Source organism: Dermacentor silvarum, chromosome 9, assembly GCF_013339745.2.
Source record: "Dermacentor silvarum isolate Dsil-2018 chromosome 9, BIME_Dsil_1.4, whole genome shotgun sequence".
NCBI lineage: Eukaryota > Metazoa > Arthropoda > Arachnida > Ixodida > Ixodidae > Dermacentor > Dermacentor silvarum.
In genome coordinates, this window is record NC_051162.1 from 163,482,540 (window position 1) to 163,507,896 (window position 25,357).

The 25,357-nt window shown below is 46.5% G+C and overlaps 1 protein-coding gene across 2 annotated transcripts in view; it reads right to left on the bottom strand.

Annotated features, from left to right (window-relative positions):
- Nucleotides 1–24,673, bottom strand: part of LOC119464617 (venom metalloproteinase antarease-like TfasMP_A) — a 38,994-nt gene extending 14,321 nt beyond the window's left edge. Inside the window, exons 1-4 of one of the 2 annotated variants that reach the window (XM_037725649.2) lie at nucleotides 24,544–24,673; nucleotides 11,236–11,411; nucleotides 6,168–6,260; nucleotides 1,275–1,413 (exon numbers count right to left, since the gene is read on the bottom strand). In XM_037725649.2, coding sequence (XP_037581577.1) covers nucleotides 1,275–1,413; nucleotides 6,168–6,260; nucleotides 11,236–11,411; nucleotides 24,544–24,589 — 454 coding nt within the window. In that variant the 5' untranslated portion in view covers nucleotides 24,590–24,673. The remainder of the gene's footprint in view (nucleotides 1–1,274; nucleotides 1,414–6,167; nucleotides 6,261–11,235; nucleotides 11,412–24,543) is intronic. The other variant, XM_049656131.1, reaches the window with a different exon arrangement.
- Nucleotides 24,674–25,357: the final 684 nt, after the last annotated feature.

Consider the following 25,357-nt stretch of genomic DNA (forward strand, 5'->3'; position numbering starts at 1 on the left):
TAGACGGTTTCTTCATTGGTTCTTCACACGGTTTAGATCTATAAGGCGTCACCTTATATCTCTTCTTAGTTGAGCGTTACTTATCTGAGAAATGGTGTATTTAATGACTGCTAACGAGCGAAGGCATCGTTCGGGACGGTTGCAGCCTATCCCGAACGTCGCATCATCGTTTGTGTTCTCAAAGCTTTTCGTTCCCAACTGCTCCTTTCCATTGGTTGTCCGTCCTTGCTAGTGATATATCCAGCATTAAAATTGGCTAGAATTCGGACAATTCTGGCGTAAGAGGTTTTTGTGGATATGGGGCCCCGATTTCGAAGTAAGCGTTGCATACGTCAATTACGGCTAACGCTACCTAGAGTAGTTTATGCGCTCTTTTTTTTAATCTCTCTCTTTTTTTCCATCTTGAAAGGGTTCTAAGTATGGGCAGGCAATGCAGCACATAGCTGCATCACTTTCCCTGTTTCCAGACTCTAAAACGTACGGCCACTCCTTGCCCATATTCACAAAAAAGTTCTAAAGTTCCGTAAGTTCCTAAGAACAAAAAGTTGTCGCAGTTTTACCTGAAAGGTGAAGCATCAATTGCGATAGCAAATTTGAAGACAGCTATACGGAGTAATGATAGCAGCTTTATCAGCTGTATAAACTTGGACATGCAGCAGCACCGGCAACACACAGAACTGTTGTCGACGCCGTCGGCGTTTTGCCCGCGTTCGCTCAAAATGCTTGCGGCGTTGGTGACTGTTGCCGGAGCCTCTGATATAAATAGGCACTTGGTGCCGCAGCTAAACGTCGCCTCCCTTCCCTCCCCCTCCCCCGCACGGCGTTTCGTGCGTCGGAAGAAGGCACGTTTGAGAGACGCCTACTTCTGCAGCCCTTAAGGGAGCACAGAGCAGAACGCGCGTTTGTTCTCCGCCGTGCGTTCACTCCCCGTGAAAGCGCGCGTCCCTCGCGCCCTTTCACTCGCACATACAGCGTTCGGCGCGCGGCGACGATTTCATCTCCATTGACGTCATACGGAACCTCACGGCGACGGCGACGGCTACGGCGACGGCAACGCCGACGGCAGAAATCTGCTTTTGAGTGTCCATATAATTGCTATCGCAATAAAAACCAGGCAATACAGACACTGAACAAGGGCGGCTGACCAATAAAAAAAAAGTTGTTACAAACAAGGTTTTCGGAATTTGGCCTCTGATCATTTAACAAGCACTCCCACCGACCTCCAACAACCACTGTTTCAAAATAAAATTGGTGAAATAGAATTGGCCACATACCCTTTTCAACGAAGGACAGCGCTTTGTCATTTACTTTTTCGTGCTGGATTTCGTAGACCATGTGCGGAATGAGACCAGACTCCGAGCGCTCCATTGTTGGCACCGGTTCGATCCTGTGATTTGGTCCTATTATACCTGCCTGAAATGAGCAGCGCTAGTTGATCCAAATCTTAGCCGCACATTGGTGCAAGAACATTAGGTTCATTCATCTCTCCGGCTCAAATACGGGGTTTTATCGTACTTCCGATCTTTTCTTTGTCCTTCACTTGTCGACAAAATAATTTTTCGTGTCACCGCAGGCGGTGCATGGTACTTCGGTATTTCATTCTTTTATTGCAAGCGTTTTAAGGCCAGGTCCCGCGCTTTTTCTTAGCCTGTTGAAAGTTCTGGTATGCATCTGGTTCAGGATCACAGATAGCGGACAGTAAACCAAATTTTTTTTACAATAGAAGTAAACGAAGTCTGAAATTTCATGATCTTCCTATGGCTACCCTCACATTTCTGATGCTGGAACAGCTACGTGATGTGAATTTCCAACATTACTTGGTATTTCACATACTTGGAGCTAGGCTTTGCAAACCGAATGGCGCAGTGCAGGCTACCAGACGAAGACCGAGCTAGTAAAGTTAAGTAAAGTAAGGCGGCAAATTGTAGCCCTGCGCAGATAATCGTGCTCTCATTTACGCGTTCTTGCTTCGGCGTAGCTATTTTATTACTGCGATGCACTCACCGCAGGCCCCACTGCAAATTTATACACTGGAAGTTGTAAAACGCCGTGTAGAGATCGTTTTACCAAACTAATTTTTGAAATCGATTTATTATTGGAGCAGATAGACGAAATTGAATTTCCTGTTACCATATCACCAGGAAGCGAGCTCCACTGCCAACAGATACCACGAGAGGCACTCTCTTCCTTTCCCTCGACTAGCATCTGCAAACGGTATTCCTTCTCTCCCCGGCCTGCTCAGCCTGCAGCGAGACCGAGACAATTGAGCGTCCATACTTTCCTTCTGCGCCGCTTTCTCCGAGGAGAGGGCTTTTCCCTGCGTATCATTTCGAAGCTTGGGCCTTCGTACTGCCTCGGCAACGCAACCGCTGTTTCCCGGCTGGCACCACAGCTCCGCCTTCAGGCACCTCCTCACGTTCCTGGAGGACACGACGCTGTTGTGTAAGTTGTAAATGCGCCACTTGGCTACTTCTGAACAGCCGTGGGCTCTGGGACCGCATCTACCTTCTCTCTTTCCCTCTTCCTCTTTATGTCCTCCTCCCCTTCCCCAAGGCGTTGAGCCGTGCTCCCTAAAGGGTTGCACAAAATAGCCTGTCCCTTTTCACAATCACTCTCTCTGTCTCTTCTCTGCTTTCTCTCTTGCTGAAACCGAGCTGAAACTTCGCTTTACATAGATTCCAACATTCACACGGGATCTGCAAGATTTTTTTTTCTACGCGGCACCCTTCCAGTGATGGCATTACGCGTTCCGCATTGGGTAAGCTAGCGAAGTCGCGTGTCCCGGTGACTGACGTTGCTGGTAGTGCGTTCTCCGTAGAGGTATTTGGGCGAATGATCTTGACTCTCTAGCTGGAAGCTAAGCTTCCTCGAGAAGGAGGGCGCGCAGCTTTTGATTTGAAATTATAGCTGTTTTCGACGGGAGCAGGGGCCGCAGCGTTGTAATACTTTGCAGACCCGATCGTCAGCAGATGATGTACGCGCTGCGCTTGTCTGTCTAAAATTTCCAAACCTGGTGCGCGGCCCTTTAAAGGAAATTCTTAAATGGTTCGCCTGCGGCGGTGGCGAAGGCCGGCGTGCGGTGCCTATAGGTCGGTATGAAATGTCAAACATCAGCCAAGAATGCAGCCTGAGACGGTGTCTCTAACACCCGTGTTGATAAATACATCTGTCTTAACTTGAATCCCATGTTTGTCTTGATAGAGCCCTGTCAGCCACATTCACACATGACGTCATTTAGATCAAGTCAAGCATGGTCTTTAAGTTAAGATGCGTTTCCGAATACTGGCGTACGAGCATGGGCAAAAACCCGCAGCTGGATGCTGGCGTCAGTGATCACTGATGAGTTAGCTGTCATTAAAAGACGTAGCCCTGCCATGCGTAGCCCTGTCATGCAGGAAGTATGAACGCGCAACCAGACACCGGCGTCGGTAGAACTGGCGCAGTATACAGGAACATCCGTAAAATATAGCGGACATACAGAATTATACTGAGCTCGGATATATTCAAGCATATTAAAGGGCTCGGGTATAGCGATGGAATTGCACCGGCTATAGTGAAGCATTTGCAATCTATTCAGCAGATTTTGGGCCGTGGAAGAACAGACCCGTAAGACTTCCGAAGAATGCGAGAACTAATTTACACATCTGCAAACACCTGTACAGTGTCAATTAAGGACTGCAACCAAAAGACTTTACATTACAGGTTTTTGATTAGGTTCCCAGTATACACATCACATTTATAAGAGGATGGCAAATACAACGGGATAACACCGCTAAGCGAGCTGTTCTTGCACCAGTCACGACCGTGAACTTTGCTCTTAACATGAAGTTAACATATCAATTAGCAGGGAGGCTCCAATTGGTTATTGCATGTTGAGCGAATGGTTGTCCAAAAATATTAAACACTCAGGGGCAAGAAAATCTAAAATCACCGGGACAGCTGCTTTTGCTTAATATCTTGTGACATACAGCGCTAAGCAAATGCTATCATCGTTATCTATGACTTCTAGGGATGGTCGATGAAATTTTTTAATCGATTAACGATTAATCGTTCGTCAGTTGAGCGTATAATCGATTAATCGCTTTCGATGCGGGATTTTTCGTCGAATAATCGATTAATCGACTTTTTTTCAGGCGCTTTAAGAAGGCTGAAACACAGTTATCTACTCACGTAAGTACCTATTTTAACGTTTGAAAGGTGGAACCAGGATAAGAAATACAAGCGTATAAACTTTGATAAAGAATAATGTTTAACTTGTTAGAGGTCAACTATATATTTGCCACTAGGGACTAGTGAAGGAATAAGCAATATACAGGGCCTTCATATTAACAGGTGTACTTGTTTATCTTTCCCCGGTGGCCACTTTTCACCGGGTAACAAATGTTAAACGTTATCGCTCCTCGCGGAAAGCGCCTGCGTGTATCGGAAATTTCTCGAACGTTATCGATGCTTCTATCCGTTGTCTGTTGTCACCGACGCTAGATTGTATGAGCGACGCGAATTGTCAAATACTTTCTGGAAGACACGCAGGCATCAGGGATTACTCTGGAACCTTCGATAAATCATGTATGAAAGTGTGGTAAAAGCCGATGGGGTTCGCCGCTGATCAGATTAAAACGATCGCCGACTGTGTTCGCCGCTATCGTTGTGCTCCGAGTGCAACTTGCTTTTGTGGGCACAGGTTCGCACAATAAAAAATCTGTTTCATCATTCACAGTTTTGCGACTGTTTTCTTCACCGTCACTACTACGTGACAAAAAATCGCCTGTGGCACGTAGCATAATGCTTATCGTTGAGCTGGGTTATTCGAAGAGGTGGACATCAGTAGCACAGAAAATCTAAAGACATATTCAACCAATTACTAAAAATTGACTAATGAACTTTGGTAATTACTTTACGACACATATTGCAATTTACGAATCGTAGCGGTGAGTTGGCAAGACGCATCTACTTGAAATGAATTTCCAGGATGACATCAGTTTTGAGATATTATTTCTCAAAGGGTGAGACGAAGTAGATAGGCGTTCCAGTTTCTTTTGTGCTTCAATGCATTTTGGTAAAAAAAGTAAGTGGACCAACAGTGCATTTTTACGGCGAGTATATGATGGTGCATATACTCACCGGTGTCATTAGGGAAATTCATTCCAAGTGGATACGCCATTCCAAGTGGATACAAGCTCACCGGCTACAATTCGTTAATTGCTATATGTGTCGTAAAGTAAAAACTAAGAAGCTAATTAGTGATTTGTTGTTAATTAGTTGAATATGTGTTTCAGTTTCTTGTGCTAATGTCCGCCTCATCGAATAACCCTGCTCAATGATAAGAACTATGCTACCTGCCACAGGCGATTTCTAAAAATTCTGTAAAACTGAAAAATGAACAGCCTGCGCTTACTTAGGAGGGTGGGCATGGAGGAAGAAGAAATTAGAAGAGATCATCACAGCCCGACTGACATGAAGAAGCAATGGCGCAACACGTGATCGCTACATCAGAGCGCGCGGTAGGTTTAATGCTGCCGGGTGCGGGGCAGCAGTGCAGCTGAACGGGTGCGCACCTATTTGAAACTACTGCGAACCAAACATTATCGGCCAATACGTTGTCTCTCAGATTCACGTGCTGACTCTATACTGCAAGGTAAAAAGCGAAAGAAATGGCTTGACGGTGAGTTCGCTTGCCAAGACTTGCTGCTTCTCCTAGTTCATTTCTTCCTCCACGGGGGCGGCCTCGCTCCGGCCCCAGGCTCCTTGTGTGACGTGTGCGTAAAGCGGGCAAGCGCTTGGCTAGCTCGGCAGGAGTCGGGAAAACAGTCGACAGTCACTCTCGGTCTTCGCAGCCGCGCTGTCGTTGTTCGTACTCCGCATTCTATAGTAAGATTTCAAAATTTTCACACCACTTTAGTCATTGGGCTGGAAAACGATTAATCGAACTGCTTTAATCGATTAAACCGATTAAATTAAAGGTAGGCATCGATGACGATTAATCGTTTTGCGGCGTACTTTTAGTCGATTAATCGATTAATCGTTCATCGATATTACCATCCCTAATGACTTCACTAAATTAAACTGAGTTGGAGCGACATCCTTAAGAGTGTAAACATAGAAAGTGAAATCTAAATGAAGTTTTTATAGTCACAGAAGAACAAAACCTTCTAACAATAGAAACTCACAACTTCAGCGCTCCTTCCGCTCATCTTCACTGAAACTGTCGCCAACTGATCTCGATCCTGGTAGAGGTCACTGTTGATTTCATGTCCGTCATACTGAAACAAAGAAAATCATGAAAAGCTAGAATTCTTAAACACACTGATACTGCCCTTTGAAATGCGCGTTCTTCTAACAATTTATTAGAAGTCAGTTTCGGAGAAGCGTCAACCGTTCTGCCCAGTGCACGGATCCCCCGACTCACAGTGGCGGAGAGAGAGAGAGAATAAGGGGTGAAAGGCAGACAGCTTAATCAGAGTAACTGTCCGGTAAGCTACTCTGTACTGAGGGAATGAAAACTGATAGAAAAGACGAAGAGAAAACGCGTGAAAAAAATCTGTCCGAACAAGCATTCGGCAGGAAACTGACCACGACTAGCCTTTCATGCAGTCCCCCTGCTTTTAAATGCAGGAATACTAGTAATGACTACGGACAGACTTTAAAAAATGTTCTTGGACCCTGGTCCATCGAAATGTTTGTTGTTGTTTTTTTCGTAACGAGAGGTTGCAGAGCGTCATGGTAAGCACTTTTATTCGCGCGCTGATACGAGGACAATCACACAGAACTTGCGTAATCGTCTCTTTGCAATCTCAAACAGCACATTCGGGACTGATTGCCGAAAGAACATCCGTTGATGCAGTTAGCGATTTACTTCGTAAGAACGTATACAGCCAGTTAAAAAAACTGAAAGTGTGGTTAAGAGCACGCAACCCGAATGTATAAGCCTCAGCTCCGTGCCAGATCGGGCGTTCTTGCTCCCGATCTCGAGCTCGCCGCATCAGCTAGGTGTCTGAAGGTCCTTTTTCCTGCATGACATTCCAGTGTAACGAATCCTTTATAGCGTGATCATTTAAACTGCTGTGCTCCTCTCGGATGCTGGCGTGCTCACCGGCTTTCTAATCATACACTGGCGCCGGGTGCACAGCAGTGCGCAGAGAGAGGTACCAAAGCCGGCGCACCTGATGCCGTTATGTCAAAGGGACACTAAAGGCAAATATTAAGTCAAGTTAAAGTGATAGATTTGTAACATTCCGTTTGCTCAAACATAATTAATCTGGCCGCCTCATTTACCTCTTCTCTTGATCTCCTCTGTACGCTTCTTCCTTCTCTTTCACGAGTGTTACAAGATTAGTGCTGGAGAACATATGAGACGTCAATATTATCGATTACAGGGCTTCAGTAATCGAGAAATTGAGGTAAATGCAGGGCGCGATTATCGAGACTCCACCGCGGGACATTCAAGTACTAGCCCGATGACGAAGGCACTCCTCATTTTAATTTTGCCACTAGTGCTGAAGCACTAGTAAAAAAGATACTAGTGCTTCAGCACTAGTAAAATCTTTTTACTAGTGCTTCAGCACTAGTAAAAAGATTTTACGCCGTCTGTCGGGCGCCGTTTTACTGACCAACGGTAGTAAAGGGTGCTTATGGGGTGTGCAATGTCACCACTCCCCGATCGGGGACGGATTATTTTAATCGCGCTACAGGTATGCGGACCCTGCAGACGCAATTTTCTCAAAAACTACGTCGTTTCTTGGCACAAAACAAGCGCTTAAAATGTTTCTGCAATGGTACTTTAACAATGCACGTCAACTCAGTATTTGCCTTTAGTGTCCCTTTAAACACCATTTAGTTACGCGAAGCGGCGTCAAACGCCCGCGCCGCCACCGACTCACGAAGGAAAAGGTAAGGAGTGATCGCGACGTGGAAAAACCGGATTGCCGAGTATTGGCAATGACGAGGCGCAGCTTTAACGATTTTATTCAACTTCCGAGAACCAGAAGTGAGAGTTATTATGAAACGACGGGGTCACGGGTGCCTCGAAGCACGGGGGCCTCGGAAACGACGGGGGCCTCGAACGGTACGCTTAGAGGCCCACGATATGTCCCTAGTTCCCTAGACAGGAAAATCAAATTGCTCTCGGCAGGCTGTTTCGTTTGTTGTACCTTCCATGTTTCGGGCCAGCCCCACACGAAGCGACGAAGATTCTAAAGGCAGCCACAATATGTTTAATGGCTCCCGAACGCGGTGGTTGCGCATTACATTCGGCTGCTGCAGGCAGGTCTTCTTCTTGAAACGCTAGAACAGCAGAGCCAATAAGAAAGTTTACTAGAAATGTCGGGGCACTTGGGATTGTTCTACACCAACGTCGTCGCCCGGGAACGCGTGGCGACGGAGGCACTCCGCATAATTTCCCAGAGATGTGCATCACGATCCAACAACGTTGTCGTCATTGGGTCGGGTCGTAACAAGTTTTTCGCCGATGCATATAAAAATGTGCATAAAGAATTATAACAACGTAGAACACGAGCAAAACAGATGTGTCTTCTATACCCCCTCTTCTCATTTCCGATATGAGTAATCAATCAACTCCTTCATCAATATATCTTGGAAAAGAAATGAAGATTTGTAAAGGTGAATACGATAGGGTCACCGATAAAGTCTTCCGGGTCGTTTGGGAGTGGTGGCTCTCCAGCAGGGCGCGACAGGGTTCAAAGAGCACTGCTATTTGAACCTGAGTGGTTCAAAGAGCTGTGCTCTATTTCTAAGCCAGATCAGGATGCTTGAGAAAGCGTAGCTATAGGAGACATTTCTTCAGCAGGAACGACTCGTTCACAGCATGTTGTGAGCATATCCTCAAAGTTAGTGCATCCATCCAGCGAGAAAAGCAGCCGCTCTCCCGCTGTTGAAACCACAATCTTTTTGCCTGCTTTTATTATAGCACTTATATGGACACTCCAGGCGAGCTTCCACCACCATCGGCGTCGCCGTGATGTTCCGTATAAAGTCCAAGTGCGATAGCATCACGGCTGCACACCGTATGCTGTAGGTGCACGCAAAAGGTAGCGAGGGGGAACCGAGAAGGATGGCTTGATGCGGCGGTGTGTTTTAACGCTCGCAAGGAAGCAATGCGGAGAGGGTGCGCGCCGTCTTATGGTATAAAAAGTGTATTAAGTAAAAGTAAGAGTCCAAAAATGTAAATGATATTTAATATTTAAACGGTAACTATAAGTTCTTTGGTATTACAGAAATAAAAAGATGGAATAAATAAATAGGTTGCCAGTTTATCTCCTTTGCGGTCTACGCAACTTCTTCTCTGCGACTTAATGCTGCATCTTGTAGATATCTAAATATGTACATGGACAGACTTCAGCACTCTGCGTGTCCCCATGTCCAGGTAGGCTAAATTTATTTAGCTGAAATCTATTGCTTCAAACAGCTTTTTGTTCGCAGCTGTTTGCCAGAGTAATTGTGCTAACTTTTTTGGTTAAAGGTGGTTCGACTTTTACTACTTCAACATATTCGATTCAGACAATCTTGCTGCACCATGCTTACTCTAGTTTGTTTAGTGACATTATGGGGAGGTCGCGTAGTACTCAGTGTAAGAAGTTTCGAGAACTTGTGTAAGACAGTCTTATTTTATGTTTCCATTAACCATTAGGGCAACATCCAAGCAACTACGTCGCCGCAGTTTGGGCTGCGCGGCATTTTAGATCAATTTTAAATATTAGGTTTCTTTACAAAATTTCTTATTTTGGTTGTGTAAATCAATGTGTTAGCCGCAGGCGATCAGAAAGTTCCTGTGTTAAAGGCTTACAGCCTTTCAGGTTCCAAGAGTCGTTTCGAAGGCCCTGCGCCTAGGGATTTATCAACTCTGGGGCCAAAACCTTTAACTGATGTCATAATCGACACAACTCATTGCTAGCTACAAGATTTGTGCGATTCTTTTCTCTTTCACATCTGCCGTGCTGGACACTAGGCAGCTGTGAATACTGTGAGCTGCTGTGTAAACTACGTGGCGTTATCATGGCGACGCCGTTGTTGGCATTGATGCCATCGAGGTGCACGTTCTTCATTGTTTTCTCCACCAACCACTTGATTCTTTGCGCACACTCTATTGTGCGTATGCCCCATGTGTGAAGCCGATCAACGTTATTGTAATGTGTACCTTCTTTGGGCTGCCGACGCTGTTTTCATGAGAACGACGATGAAGAATTTCACGTCAACGTACCGCCATCTTGTTCAGAACAATTTCTATGCGATGCTCATGTTGTAATCCTCGTCCAATACATTATTGCTTGTTCGGCCTCCAATATACCGGGGGGTTTTTTCTAGAAGGTCCCAAATTTTCAAAAAATTGCTTGTGTCAGATAGCATAATTCTAATCCTTGATGTAAATTACTCAATTAGACGGCTATTAGTGCTACGAGAAATCAAAATGGCTAATTAAATACTTCACATAATTACCCTGACTAACTTTTTATTAGATTATTATGCGGCATATATTTTAATTTACGAAATATTGTCGGCGAACTTGCAAGGCGTATCCGCTTGGAAGGAATTCTCTGAACTTCACCAATTTCGAGAGATTAGTTTTTAATATGTCCGACGAAATGCATTGGTGTTCCATTTGCTTTTGTGCTCCGATGCATAAAGGAGCGTTTTTTTTTTTTTTATTGAGGTAACTGGAACGGCAGTGCATTTCGTCGGACACTTTGAAAATAATTGTCTCGAAACCGGTGCAGTCCTGATAATTCGTTCCAACTTAATACGCCTTGCGAACTCACCGGCTATAATTCGTGGATTAAAATATGTGCCGGAAATTATTTAATAAAAAGTTTATTAGCCTACTTATGACAATTATGTGATGAATCATTGTGATTTCTCGTAGAATATAATGGCCGGCCTCATCGAGTAATTTAGATCAATGGTTGGAATTGGGCTATCTGCCACAAGTAATTTTGTTTTAATTTTGGACCTTCTAAGAAAGCACCCGGCATATGCACAAGCGCCATCGCTCTTGCAGTCTGTGTGAAACGCAAACCCTTGCCGTTTCCCGAAAAAAGGTATTTCGTTGATCGCAGGGATTCTGCATGCCTATCACACATCCTACTTTTGCAGAGAGTTGTAGGCTATATTTAGTACGAACATGGCACATGGGGGGATCTTCGGGACTTTTGAAAGGCGATAAACCAAAGAATGCTGTTACTCAGAACTTACGCGGTCGGGCGTTAAAAGCTTCCTTATACTCACCACCTGTGTCACCGAAGCACCGTTTTCTTCTTCAAGAACACGAAGTTTCGGAGCCGCTACTGATGCCCTTTCGAGGTTGAGTGTGAGGTCGTCGTGCACGTGCAAGACGAACCTGCCATCTGAAGAGCGCCCTTCCAGAAGGCGTGGGTAAACCAGCTGCGGCTCCTGTAGACCTGCTAAGCAACGTCACATTTATCTGATGCCGACAATTCCCCTCGGCCAACTGTTAAACGGTGAGAAGGAAATAGCAAACGGGGTAAGCCGATATTCTAGTTGACATTCAGAGGAAGAAATGAAGCTCGGCAGGCCGCGAAATGGGCAGATGCCATATATCACTCGTGTAAGGGCCGCACTTCGTTTCGCAATTTCGACGAGATGCGGCCCTTACACGCGACTAAACCTTTTGGCTAAAATAGTGCAGGGACTTGTGCACGCCCTGGATGTAGCATTGCATCGGAGGTCAACGCGCAACTCTCGCCATCTAGTAGCGACGCGCGGAAGTACGCAGCGTGTGAAAATTCGCCGAAGCGCTGCCAAGTTGTGGGTGCGATCCTTACACGCCAGTGACCTGTTATAGTTACAGGATAGCTAGGACAGGAAGCGCAGTCGAGAACGGCAGAAATTTAAGTGGTGTCATGGAATTAGGAAACTTGCACGAAAGTTGTCGTGTTTGCGACCATGTTGAGTGTGGAGTCGGGGCCAGTCAAGCCGCCTTTGACGCAGCTTTTATCCCGTCTTCCTCACCACACCTCGTTCATGCCCTGTACTTGTAGGAAATAAACTCAAACTCAGACTCAATAATATGAAGTTAGCTGGCGTAAAACAGAAGTAATTGGAGATGGCTGAAAGAGGTCTTCGTTTTGCAGTGGGCATAGATAGGTAGATGAGGATGACTTTACATAGACCCTTTGAGTTTTTGGAAAATATTAGGCTCCTTATATTTTTCAGAAATGCGACCTCAAGCACTCGCGATTTCCTTTTCGATTTCCAATCAGCTCCCTTTCAAGAGCGAGAGAGGGAAGTTTAATGATACGAAATGCAGAGAGGTCGGCCTGAGATATATTCCTCTAGCCAGCTACACGGCGTTGGGGGAAGGGGAAGAGGAAAATAAAGAGGGAAAGTAAGAGGGAAAAAAGAGGTGCATGATGAGTGATGATAGGTGGCCATGATGAGCGAAGGAGGATGTAAAACATATGGAAATCAATTTGGTATGCTCAAAGCCTACAGTCCAGGCCTGTACTTTTTAAAAAGTCCAGTAACGCCTGGATGGCCTTAGAACTCGATTGAGCATCTGGCCAAGGGCCTAAAATAACATCCTGCGACAACGGTGGGCTGTCGAGACGCATAATGCCATTGCTCAACTTTTGACGCTTAGGGGACTTTTGACATACTTAGGGCAGTCACAAAGCACCTATAGTCTCATTCACATTCCACAACTCAGAGGCTGGAGTCTCGGTGCGCCGCATGAGGTGCACGTATCCGCACGTAAACGTTACCCCCAGCCTTAGTCTGTGCAGAAGACTGGCACAGCTGCGTTGAATTTTCGGTGGTAGCCTAAATTTCATGGTAGGGTCCAATCTCTGCAGCCGTCTGTGTCGATTATCCGGATTGCCCCAGTGCTTTTCTGTCGATTTTCGGATGATACTGGAGAGAAGGCTCTCTCTCGCTCAGATTTCGGACCATGCCGTCTACTTATGTTAAAGAAGCGCATTATTATCCATATGTACACTAATACCTGGCAACTTTTATAAAATTGAACATCTTCAGATTTTAACAGCGGAGCTGTTTAAGCTCTTGGTTAGGCCGCGTTGTGCGAACACAAAACTGCGCCTGGCGATGACGTCACTACGTGGTGCCTAGCAACACCTCGCACAGCTGGTGCGACGCGTTTGCTAGGCAACGCGCAGTGACGTCATCCCCAGGCGAGGTTACCAACCTCTCCCAGGTTACCCTCGCCAAAGCGCGAGGCGCGACCGACGTATCCGGTGTTCGTCGGCGTGCCCCAGCATCAGCCGGCGTCATGTCGAGATGCGACATGCTGCATTTCGCGCCGGCCTCGTCACCCAGAATGGACCGCATCTGCGTCTCGTCGAGCAGGATGGGCTGGTGGAAACTGGTGGTGGCACGTGCAGCGAGTTCGCAGTTTCGTATCATCCTGAAACTCCTAGTTTCGTATAAAATGCGCATGCGTCTAGGCGGCGCGGCGCACACGTTGGATTACAAAGGGGTCGGTTTACAGGGATACGTCGGCCACGCCTCGCACCGGACTATTGAGTGCTGCGCTTTCGGCTGGCGTGGCGTCCCCATGCCGAGCGCGCTCGCGCGTCAACGCTACGTCAGCCTATTGACCCTTTTCGCGGAGCAGTTTGCTCTAGAGGAACGAGATGGCGCTATCGGCGGCGCGCCATACGTTGCCTCAGCGAATGCACCCGAATACGAAACCACTACTGCCTCTGCCCTGCTACTATGCGATCAGCTGTCGGAAATGCAAGTGGGTGTTCGCTCGTGCACTGTGCCCAATTCATGTCTATAAACGCACGCTTGAACGAAAACAACTGTTCTTGCTTGCAAAGATGAATTTAGTCCGAGTTGTTCGTTAAAGAAAGATGCAATCGGATTTCACTTAAATATATGTAACTGCCCTTAATTGGCATGCACCGATGATTATGTTACATAAAGTGCCTTGGCTCGCTCAATATTTTCACGTTTGCAAGATTTCTTGAAAACTGGTAGTGTTATAAGCGAAATATGGTGCAATTATTGATAACTTTTGCAGCTTCAAAGCACTGCATGATTACTGCCTTCTGTTTGGGTGGGAGCTTCTCGATATTCTTCTTCAGTGCACTTTCTTCAATCGCGTGATTTGCCTGTTTTTGTTGCGTGAGAGCCTCGTCCAAGCTTTTCGCTTTGGCTCTTAGGCGGCGCACCGTAGCTTGGGTCCTTGCCTTTAGCTTCCTGGCGTAATCTTCCTTACGCTTTGGCTGCCTAGCTCGACACCTCTGGTTGAGCAGTAGCCTTCTGGGGTACTTGGAGGCGATGCAGCACTTCTCAGGGCCACTTACAAGCCCCTTGCACTTCGTGGGGTAAGGCTTTCAGCACCAGCTTGTCATGTGGAGCTGCGCGCAAGAGGAACTCCACCGACCGCGCAGCGCCAGAACAGAGCTGCATGCTGTCAACAGCCTCTAGGAGGATGGAGGATCGCAGTGCTCATCAAGTGAGAGCTCGAGATCGACACCACGTACAAACACTTGCTCTACGAGCATGCTGTCCCCGCAACGAAACAGCACAAGCTTTTGGGCGTGAAGCAAGCTCATAATTGGCCCCAGTAGGCAGACGCTATAAGCGACAAAAAGGGAAGTTTCAGAAAAAAAAAACGTGCTTACCCCACTGATTGGACGTCACGATCACATTTTGGTAATCCAGAGTTGGCGGCAAGCGTGGGTCTTCATCCGATGTATCGGGTGAGGCCACGTCGATTCGCGATTTTTTTTTTTTTGGAGGTGCAAACTGTGGGTCCAACCTTTCTTTCGGATTCCTTTTCTTAGGCACTGGCTTGGAGATGTACTTGGGGACGTTTGGAAAGATCGTCAGTATCGCATCCGGCTGTAGCAATGGCCTGCTCCTTTCCAGGCGCACCAGCTCACCACTGATGATGTGTTGAAAGTGACGCGACACAAACTGCGGATCGAAATGCAGTTCGCACAAAGCGGCATTTCGTTCGAGTGGCTTGTCCACCCGAGGTATGTTGCGCTGCCACTTTCGGTACGTCTCCTCGTCTTACGATACCCCGAAGAGCGACAACTTCTTTTTGCACGATTTGTAACTAGTCGTGCAGACAGGCACAAACATGACTGTGACGGCGGCTCATCCCTGAGCACTTGTCGGCACCGCACGAAACATACTTCGCACGAGAATTTCCAACAGCAAGCGGGAGAAACCGCGGACCAATTCGTATCAGGCGCGCGGCTCGACGTATAAACAGTGCGAGCGCCCCCCGGCGGATGCATCACAAGCGGCGATTGCATTGTAAACGCGGAGGCAACGGCGGCAGCTGAGCAAGCAATGGACGCGTCACCACGTGATCAAAAATGGCAGCGCCCACAGGAGCGCCGGTAAAAGGGTCAATAGACGATTTGCAGCAGCCGCTTCGTGCAACTGAAATCAGATGGCGCCACCGGAGCGCCGCGCGTGTTGGACATCTCTGGCCTTGGGCGCGCAAACGAAACTACCATTGCTCAGTCGCGAAAGCGTAGCCAGCGGCATTTAACAAGCGCAGTTTGTCAAACGTCGAACAATATTCTGCTCCATGTGGAGTTTAAGAGGGAAAACGTGTGCTGTGGTCGGATGCAAAAACTGTGATGGCGACATTAAGCTGTGGAACACGTCGGTGTGTGAAATACACGCGCCACAGCTGCATCAAGACTGCCCGTGCCCGAAGGCCGTTTTCCATGCGCCGATTTCCTCAAGGAGAGAAAAACAAGCTCACCCGACAATGCTGGATAGCGAACCTACAGAGAAAGAACTTCAATTAAGGCACATCGGCAAGAGTAAGTGGCAGATCATAGTACCGAATAAGCGAACGCGCTCGGCGTGCGGAATAGTGTATCAACTTCCCATCTTGCGCTTGCTGTACATTAAGGTCACCGTGCGATGTTTCCGTGGCAGAACACAAGCATTAGCGATATCGTATTGGAATAGTCACCTGCTATCAGTGATGTTTATCCTTAAGCGAAATTACACGCCACGTGCGTATATGCGCCGGGATCGGTGCCAATTAAGGCGTACTAGTTGTCGCGGTGAGAACTCCTGCAAAAAAGATTGGAAAAGTGCTATCTGAATAGCATTTTTAAATCGTTAAGCTTGACGAATTCCTGCCTGCGCGTCTGATTTTACATATGTTGGTTTCGCTGCTGTTTCGGATGAACGGTGTGATCAGAACGTAGACCTGGCGTTGTTTGTGGCCACAGGTGCGCGAAAGCTAGCTGTGTTGACGCTGTAGCACAAAATTATTGTTTTAAACAACGCTAGAAGCGTTGGTTGCGTGTTTATTGTATCGTTTATCGTAAATGTCAAGAGAAACCATGAAAATAAAAGTAAATAATTTCAAACTTGCCAGTTTGACATTATTTGATTAGCTGCGCATTAAAGTAGTGGTAACTACAAATCAGCTGTTTCCTTCTGCCTTGTGTCTTTCAGGTTTCCCCCAAAGCGCATGCTGAATATATATATTATTTACTTTAATTTTCATAGCCTCTTTTGACATCACGAAATTGTGGCATTATTTGACACTATGAAATTATGACATTATTTGTGATTATGGAAAAGACATTGGCAGCATATTGCTATTGCCTTTTTTGTCACATTGGTGGCAGTTTGCAATAAGGACTGCATGCGTTACCCATGTGCGTGCTTTTTATTTATGTGGACTCATTTATTCTTACGTTCAAATAAAAGCAAACCATTATAAATATTACATGAATCACCCTTTTCTTTCAGGCATGTTCTATTCACTTTGTTGATGGGCGTCCAACCAAGGACTATCCCTACCCAACACAGCAGCTTGGAACACAGCTTTACGCTTGAGATGCCATCCTTGGATTGACACAAAGCTTTCCCAACATTGCCACTGTCAAAAAGGTTGATGCCCTCTGCAAACCCCCTGTAGTCCAGTGCAGGCTTCCCATCTTGGTCGATTGCCTTGACCATGTAGTCGTAGACAACTGAAATAGGGGAGAAACATTTGCATGTAGTGCGGGAATGAAAAAAAAAGGCAATGAAAGAAAGCTGATTTTTTATTTACTCCTCAAGACATCTGCAGATGTTTGAAATAACTAAAATAACACGATAGATACAGTCTAATATTAAACTGATCGTTTGGATTTATAATTTATAGTTCTGGAGTTTCAATAATTCATACATATTTGATTACTAAGCTGGTGTTGCTCTCCTATGAAGAGTTTGGAATGTTCAAACGCTCAGAACTACGTGCATGGCGTCGACGCAGCACACAGATTTTCAAAATTATACGTACATAAAAAATAAAACGGCCTTTTTAGAGGGTTATTTCTTCAGATCTCTTTCTTTCTCGTTGTACCTCGTTTTCTGTCACACTGAGCTAGAAGCTGCTTACGTCGGTCTCCGATCGAAATCGGACACTTCGATTACGATTTGCGGATCACGACCGACTGGATTCGGATCGAGGCTCAATTGCGATCGAACGTGCCCGTGTGACACGGGTTTTACTATGAAACAACACCCGTTCGGGGGCATTCAGTTAGTGGATCCAACAATCACAATCTGCCGCTGTGAAGTCAACTACGCGAAACTATTGCGTGCCCGCCGCACAGGTGAATTCTGCAGAGATCAGTGCACCAGTATCGAGAAAAACGCTTGCCTCAACGTATGTGGGAAGCTAAAATACCAGCGAGCGAGATGTCAACACACAAGCGGACACGGATTTTTCACTCGGCGCTCAAGCATACACATTCGAGGCCGTCAAGCAAAGCGCGAGAGGCTGGGCAACCACTTCAAACAGCTCAGATCGTAGCTTAATTACACCACACTAACCACAAAAAGAAAAAGAACTAGAGAACTGACGTGAACGCCGCACAAGAAGCCTCCATGAGCTCGAATCGCTCGGCGCGAACGAGCGACGCGCATGCACGATGATCGAGCGCCACAGCGCTCCGGCGCGAGCACAGACAACGTTAAAATGACAAACAATGGTTCACTTACATGATCGTTGAACCATGGGACAAAGCTTTGTGTCGTCGATCCAGCCGCTGTCCATCGGTGGACCCGAAACAACGCCGCTTGCCGCACCGTCGCCCACGACTACAGCAGTACGGCTCCTTCGCTGGCCTTCAACCCAAGGCCAGTCATGCCGGCGCAATCACGTGATCAAACATGGCCGCGCCCGTGCGCCGGTGCTGAAAACCGTCTATAGACCTTTTCACAAACCGACGTTTGAGCAGCGCCATTGGCCGACACGGGCGACGTCTAGCGTCAGAACATGTTATGCCGCTATTTTGGACTGTGAGCCTTCCGAGAGCAGGCCGGCCGCACTTCGGGTGTGTGATCTTCGCCGCTCATTATTTCAATTGTTTTCTTCCGCTTAGCTTGTCTTGTGCCGCTTGACTTGTTACATGTTTCACGTGCTCGTGTGAGCGCTCAGTGTAGTGTGCCATGGCAACAGCAAGCCCAGCCAGTGGATGTGGTGTTTCGTCGTCGGTAGCGGCGGCAGCCGCGTCTGCTTCGTTGAGGCCTGGCGTGATAATCAGCGGTATATTTCATTGTTATTGCTGGGCACATGTGACCGTATCGTCGATTGAATCTGATCGCCATTACGTTTCGCGGTTGAGGGCTGCCTCATTTAGCGAGAGCAGGCGCGTACGTAGCTGTCGGGCAATGCTTAGAACCAGGCGCCGGCGGCTCAACGACGCGTGTCAGTGGTTGGTAGATACGCGGTGGTTACTCCATATGCTTCCGACGCAACTGAACAGCTCAATCATGCAAATTTTATTGTATCTGGTGTGGTGCAGGGTGATTATATCCAAATGTCAAAGCAAAAGCGTGGCGATAGAGCAGTGCGGTACCTGCAGCGAGCCGACGCGCGACAGTGATCACAGATGCCAGCGCAACGGATACAGCCCAGGTGCTAGATTTTTATTTTTAGTATTTCTTTATTTACACATACTGTCAATCCCCATAGGGATTATTACAGGACTTGTTATAAATATATATTTGTTTACCTATTTTTTTTACCTTTGTTTACCTGGAATAGCTTTTCTTTCGAATGTCTGAATTTGGAACAAGCTTCGCTCACGGGTAACCTCATGGAGGTAAAAATTCCTCCATGGTGAACCTTAACGTAGATCGTGCGCGCAGTTTCTATTGAAGATATTGCGTTCGCGTGCGGCAAGAATTGTTTGTGCGCGCTATCTCTGAAGCGAAATAAGCCAATAATATTGCAGTGTTAGGGCCATCTCTGCTCTTTATCTTGTTTCCCTTACACCGTCTCACTGCGCTATGTTCATAATAAAGTAATGTCGAGTCTTAACAATTGTCGAATAAATACATATGCATATGACTGTAAACCACTACTGACCGTGAGTGAAAAGCGCTTTGTGGTCAGCGAAGCGGTCACTGCACGCACGTAAGTATTTCACTTGATCGACTGCACGAATAAATTTTTTTTCGTTACTGTTATTCTTGCAAGCATGATGCTATTGTCCGTGTACCCATGCGAATACCGTTTTTTACGTTCTTACTTGCGCGGGCTCATTTAGCGCGTATCTACGCCACGCACAGTTAGCTCATTACGGTTCCCGAACTCTAGCACTGGCGCTAGGCCGCTCTGATGAGGTTGACACGTTCGTTTTTGCATTCTCTTGCTGCCAAAGCACATAGACAACGCTCAAAGATGGGTGAGCTTGATGCAGCACCGCACTGTTGAACTTAATTACCTTTATGGGCAGGGCCGCGCAAGGTGCTTGTCAACGCAGAGACAATGTTTTGATGGACACAGGGTCTGCATACATCTTCCATAGGACACGATTTTTCCAGATGGTTGCAAAGTGTATTTACCGACTAGTTCTCTCGCAGAGTGCTCCAACTTGCCTTATACCGCTGTCACACAGCCACCTTTGATAGCGATCGAGACCGATCTGGATTCGAATGTTCGACCGCGATTGGCTCCCTTCCGCAGATTGAGCAAAGAAGCCAATCGCGACCAAGAAATTCGACCCATACCGGGCTTGATCCCGATCAAAGGTGCGCCGCGTGACCCCCGTATTAGGCACTGGAATGAAGTCGTGTTTGAAAGAATAACAAATGTAGCCTCTGCCACTACACACGAGAAAATATTGCATCGAACAGCTGACAATTCTCGCAACCTATTGGGAAATGTGCCGAAAAAGGTTTACCAAAATGCGTTATTTTACTGATGTGTGCATTGGTTCACATCAGACTGAAATACCAAGTCCTCAGGTGATGCAGGAAACCGGCGAAACGTGTACATATCACATCGGCAGTGGTCTCGCGGAGTGCTGTGTTGTGGACACACTTAGTCCCCGACATCGTTATTTTTCCGCTGGTTGTTTGTGCACCCATAAACTGCACAGTGCTGGCCTGTCGCCTTTTGATGAGTATATATGCCATTATTTACGAGCGTAAGTCATTCGTGACAAAAATAAACGGAAACATCGAAGGAAAGCTACCACTCCGCAATGCAAGCGCAAGGCAAGCTCACAGTCCAGACCAAACAGGCAACACTGACACATACTCTCCACGCCAGACCGTCACAAGCGCCCTCGCGAAAACGTCTATAGACGTTTTCACGAGGGCGCTCCCGACGGTCTGGCGTGGAGAGTATGTGTCAGTGTTGCCTGTTCGGTCTGGACTGTGAGCTTGCCTTGCGCTTGCATTGCGGAGTGGTAGCTTTCCTTCGATGTTTCCGTTTATTTTTGTCACGAATGACTTACGCTCGTAAATAATGGCATATATACTCATCAAAAGGCTACAGGCCAGCACTGTGCAGTTCATGGGTGCACAAACAACCAGCGGAAAATAACGATTTTAGGGACTAAGTGTGTCCACAACACAGCACTCCGCGAGACCACTGCCGCGATGTGGTATGTTCACGCTTCGCCGGTTTCCTGCTTCACCTGAGGACTTGGCATTTCAGTCTAATGTGAACCAATGCACAAATCAGTAAAATGACGCATTTTGGTAAACTCTTTTCGGCACATTTCCCAACAGGTTGCGAGAATTGTCAGCTCTTCGATGCAATATGCAGAGGCTACATTTGTTATTCTTTCAAACACGACTTCATTCCAGTGCCTAATACGGGGGGTCACACGGCGTACTTTTGATCGTGATCGAGCCCGATATGGGTCGAATTTCTTGGTCACCATTGGATTCTTTGCTCAATCTGCGGAAGGGAGCCAATCGCGGTCGAACATTCCGAGTCTCGATCGCTATCAAAAGTGGCCGTGTGACACCGGTATAAGACAAATTGGAGTACTCTGCGAGAGAACTAGTCGGTAAATACACTTCGCAACGATCTGGAAAAATCGTGTCCAATGGAAGATGTATGCAGACCCTGTGTCCACCAAAACATTGTCTCTGCGTTCACACGCACCCTACGCGGCCCTGCCGATAAAGGTAATTAACTTCAACAGTGTGGTGCTGCATCGAGCTCACCCATCTTTGAGCGTTGTCTATGTGCTTGGGCAGCAAGAGAATGCAAAAACGAACGTGTCAACCTCATCAGTGCGGCCTAGCGCCAGTGTTAGAGTTCGGGAACCATAATGCGCTAACTGTGCGTGGCGTAGAAATGCGCTAAATGAGCCCGCGCAAGTAAGAACGTAAAAAAAAAACAGTATTCACATGGGTACGCGGACAATAGCATCATGCTTGCAAGAATAACAGTAACGAAAAAAAAATTCGCACAGTCGATCAAGTGAAATACTTACGTGCGTGCAGAGACTGCTTCGCTGACCACTAAGCGCTTTTCACTCACGGTCAGTAGTGGTTTACAGTCATATGCATATGTATTTATTCGACAATTGTTAAGACTCGACATTACTTTATTATGAACATAGCACAGTGAGACGGTGTAAGGGAAACAAGAGAAAGAGCAGAGATGGCCCTAACGCTGCAATATTAATGGCTTATTTCGCTTCAGAGATAGCGCACACGAACAATTCTTGCCGTACGCGATATCTTCAATACAAACTTCGCGCACGATCTACGTTAAGGTTCACCGTGAGCGAAGCTTGTTCCAAATTCAGACATTCGAAAGAAAAGCCATCCCAGGTAAACAAACGTAAAATATATGTAAACAAATATATCTTTATAACAAGTCCTATTATAATCCCTATTGGGATTGACAGTATGTATAAATAAATAAATACTAAAAATAAAAATCTAGCACCTGGGCTGTATCAGTCGTATTCTAGAATAGTTGATTGTTGGGCTAGTTGATTCTGCATAACTGAACAAGTAACTCAGCGCAATAAAAAAGACGGACACAAGAAAGGGAGAAACAAGGACAAGCGCTTGTCCTTGTTTCTCCATTTCTTGTGTCTGCCTTTTTTATTGCGCTGAGTTACTTGTTCAGTTATGTATCAGTCGCGCTGGCATCTGTGATCACTGCCGCGCGTCGGTCGCCACGCTTTATGCTTTGACATTTGGTTATAAGCACCCTGCACCGCACCAGATCCAATAAATTTTGCATAATTGAGCTCTTCAGTTGCGTCGGAAGCGTATGGAGTAACCACCGCATATCTACCAACCACTGACACGCGTCGTCGGGCTGCCGGCGCCTGGTTCTATAAGCATTGCCCGACAGCTACGTACGCGCCTGCTTTCGCTAAATGAGGCAACCCTCAATCGCGAAACGTAATGGTGATCAGATTCAATAGACGATACGGTCATATGTGCCCAGCAATAACAATGAAATATACCGCTGATTAGCACGCCAGGTCTCGACGAAGCAGACGCGGCTGCCGCCGCTACCGACGAAGAAACACCACATCCACTGGCTGGGCTTGCTGTTGCCATGGCACACTACACTGAGCGCTCACGCGAGCACGTGAAACATGTAACAAGTCAAGCGGCACAAGACAAGCGAAGCGAAAGAAAACAATCGAAATAATGCGCGGCGAAGATCACACAACCGAAGTGCGGCCGGCCTGCTCTCGCAAGGCGCACAGTCCAAAATGGCGGCGACGCTAGACGTCGCTCATGTCGGCCAATGGCGCTGCTCAAACGTCGGTTTGTGAAAAGGTCTATAAAGTGGCCTTTAGACGCCGACCCCGAGTATCGTCCCGATGCTCGGGGTCGGCTAAGTGTGGCTAAGAACCAGCCAAGCCAACCCAAGTTAAGCAAAAGAAAGCAAAAACAAAGCTGAGAACCAGCCAAGCCAAACCAAGTTAAGCCAAACCAAGTTAAGCAAAGGAAAGTAACTTAAAGCTACGAAAGGGCCACCAGCTTCGCTGTTTGCCCAGTCTTCGCCCCGCTTGGCGTAAATTAAGCTGCACCGTTTTTTTTTTTTTGTTCTTTTTTTTCGGCAAACGGCCCTCTTTATCTTCAATGACACCAGTAGTGCGGGCTTCGATGCTGTTTACTGCTTTTTCCGATGTGTGCATGTAGTATAAATATCAGGGTGCCTCTAATTCAACATAGCGAAATCGGCCTTTCATCGTATACGTCTTCAATCCGACTTCAATTAGATTACGCATCATTAATTTGGTATCTTTTCCTTGATAAGCTGAACGGCATGAATGAAGTTGAATACATGTTGGCGAGGCCCATCGCATCATGCTACTTTCATCATCACAGGGTGCCTGCTCAGAGAGGAAGGCCTTAACTTCCGTCCCACGATTTGTGCGCGAAGCAAGCTCTCTTATCGTTTTTTCCCCCATCGCCTACTGTAGCACTTTCTCTGCACCAGACCCAGACCGACATTCACCGACTACTCCACATTTGAGCGCTCTGACCGCGTTCACAAAATAATGTCTAGACATCTTTGTCGAAACAACAAAATTGCCAAAATACCGTTTAGACTCGTGTAGTGGCTCCACTCCCAACTTGGCAGCCCAAAATTTGGAGAGGAAAATGCAACAGAGAAACAATCTCGTTCGGTGCCCCGATGCCCCGTGACGCGCATCGACGAATTTTCGCACGCTGCGTATACCTCCGCGTGCCGCTAGTAGATCGATAGCGAGAGATGCACACTGACCTCTGATGCAATGTTACATCCGGGGATCCAGTGGGAGCCCAAGTCGCTGGCTGCGCCGGCACCATTTTGACCAACAAGTTCAGTCCCGTGTAAGGGCCGCACCTGGCCAAAATTGTGAAAAAAGGTGCGGCCCTTACACGAGTCTATGCGCTATGTCTTTCGTTCTTTCTTATGAAAGAATAGAATCCTTTACCATCAAGCTTAGTCACCCTAACCGAGTAATTGTTTGCGGAATAGTACTACTAACTGATTTAGGAACTGAAACTAATACATGTTGGACCAATTCCTGCATTTATTTCCCTTTTCGTCTGCATTGCCCTCGCTTCTTGTGTTGGTCTTTCTATCTCTCGAGTTTTTTTTTTTTTATCGTCGGACGTGGTCTTTCTTTTACGTAATCACGTCATTAACTAACCTTCTTATTCAGCCATGTATGTGGTGTTTGCACTGCTATTGTAGAACTGTTCCACTTGCTACTAATCTCCTCAGCCTATCTGAATTGCTACTTTGTTATCAAAATATATACATATAAAAATACATACGGTGACAAAATATATGAAACATACCTTTAGCAGTCGCACATAGCAAAACAAGAGCCATAATGTGGTGCATACTGGCAAAAAGAAATCGACGTCTGTGCCCCCCTTATTGTCGAATTGTTTACAAGGATATCCTCGACGAAACACTGCTAACATCAAGCATTATACATTCTCATTTGTAAACCACGCCCCCTTCTTCCCCCCACCCCCCTGATGGAAGCGCTCAAAATGCCGTGATCTTCCACTTGACCCATATATCAGTTTTCATTGGCTCAAAACCAGGGGTTATTTCCACTGGCACTGACGACATTTCCTTGGCGTATTTTGCTTCCACTATAATCAATCATGCCGTTCTGTTATTGCTGCTATCAAAAGGCGCCATATTAGTGGTATTATCCACAATAAAGCATCTGGTTTTGATGACCTAAGCAGGGCAGTAAACAGAGCCAACTTTACGCGATCATTTCTCATTGCTGCATGTATGATCCGCTAAGCTTTAAAAATCATTTTGGCGTCTCGACTATTGATATTCAAAATATCACATCGGACACGGCTGCATACGAAAGTGCAGTCTGTTCTGTTATTCAATAATTGTTGGTAATGTCTTTAATATGCTTAGCTCTTTGAAACGTCTCAACACGTAAAGAAAACATCCCTTAAAACATAGACATGTATGTTTCATTGTGCCAAGCAACAATGTGCTTGAAACTTAGTACAGCGCTCCCGTGCAACATTCAAAGATCAGCTTTATGCTTTCTCATGTGCAAGTGATGCCATATATGTTAATTTATTTAGGGTTGATCAAAATCCGCATGGTTATATTTACTCACCAGAAAAAATC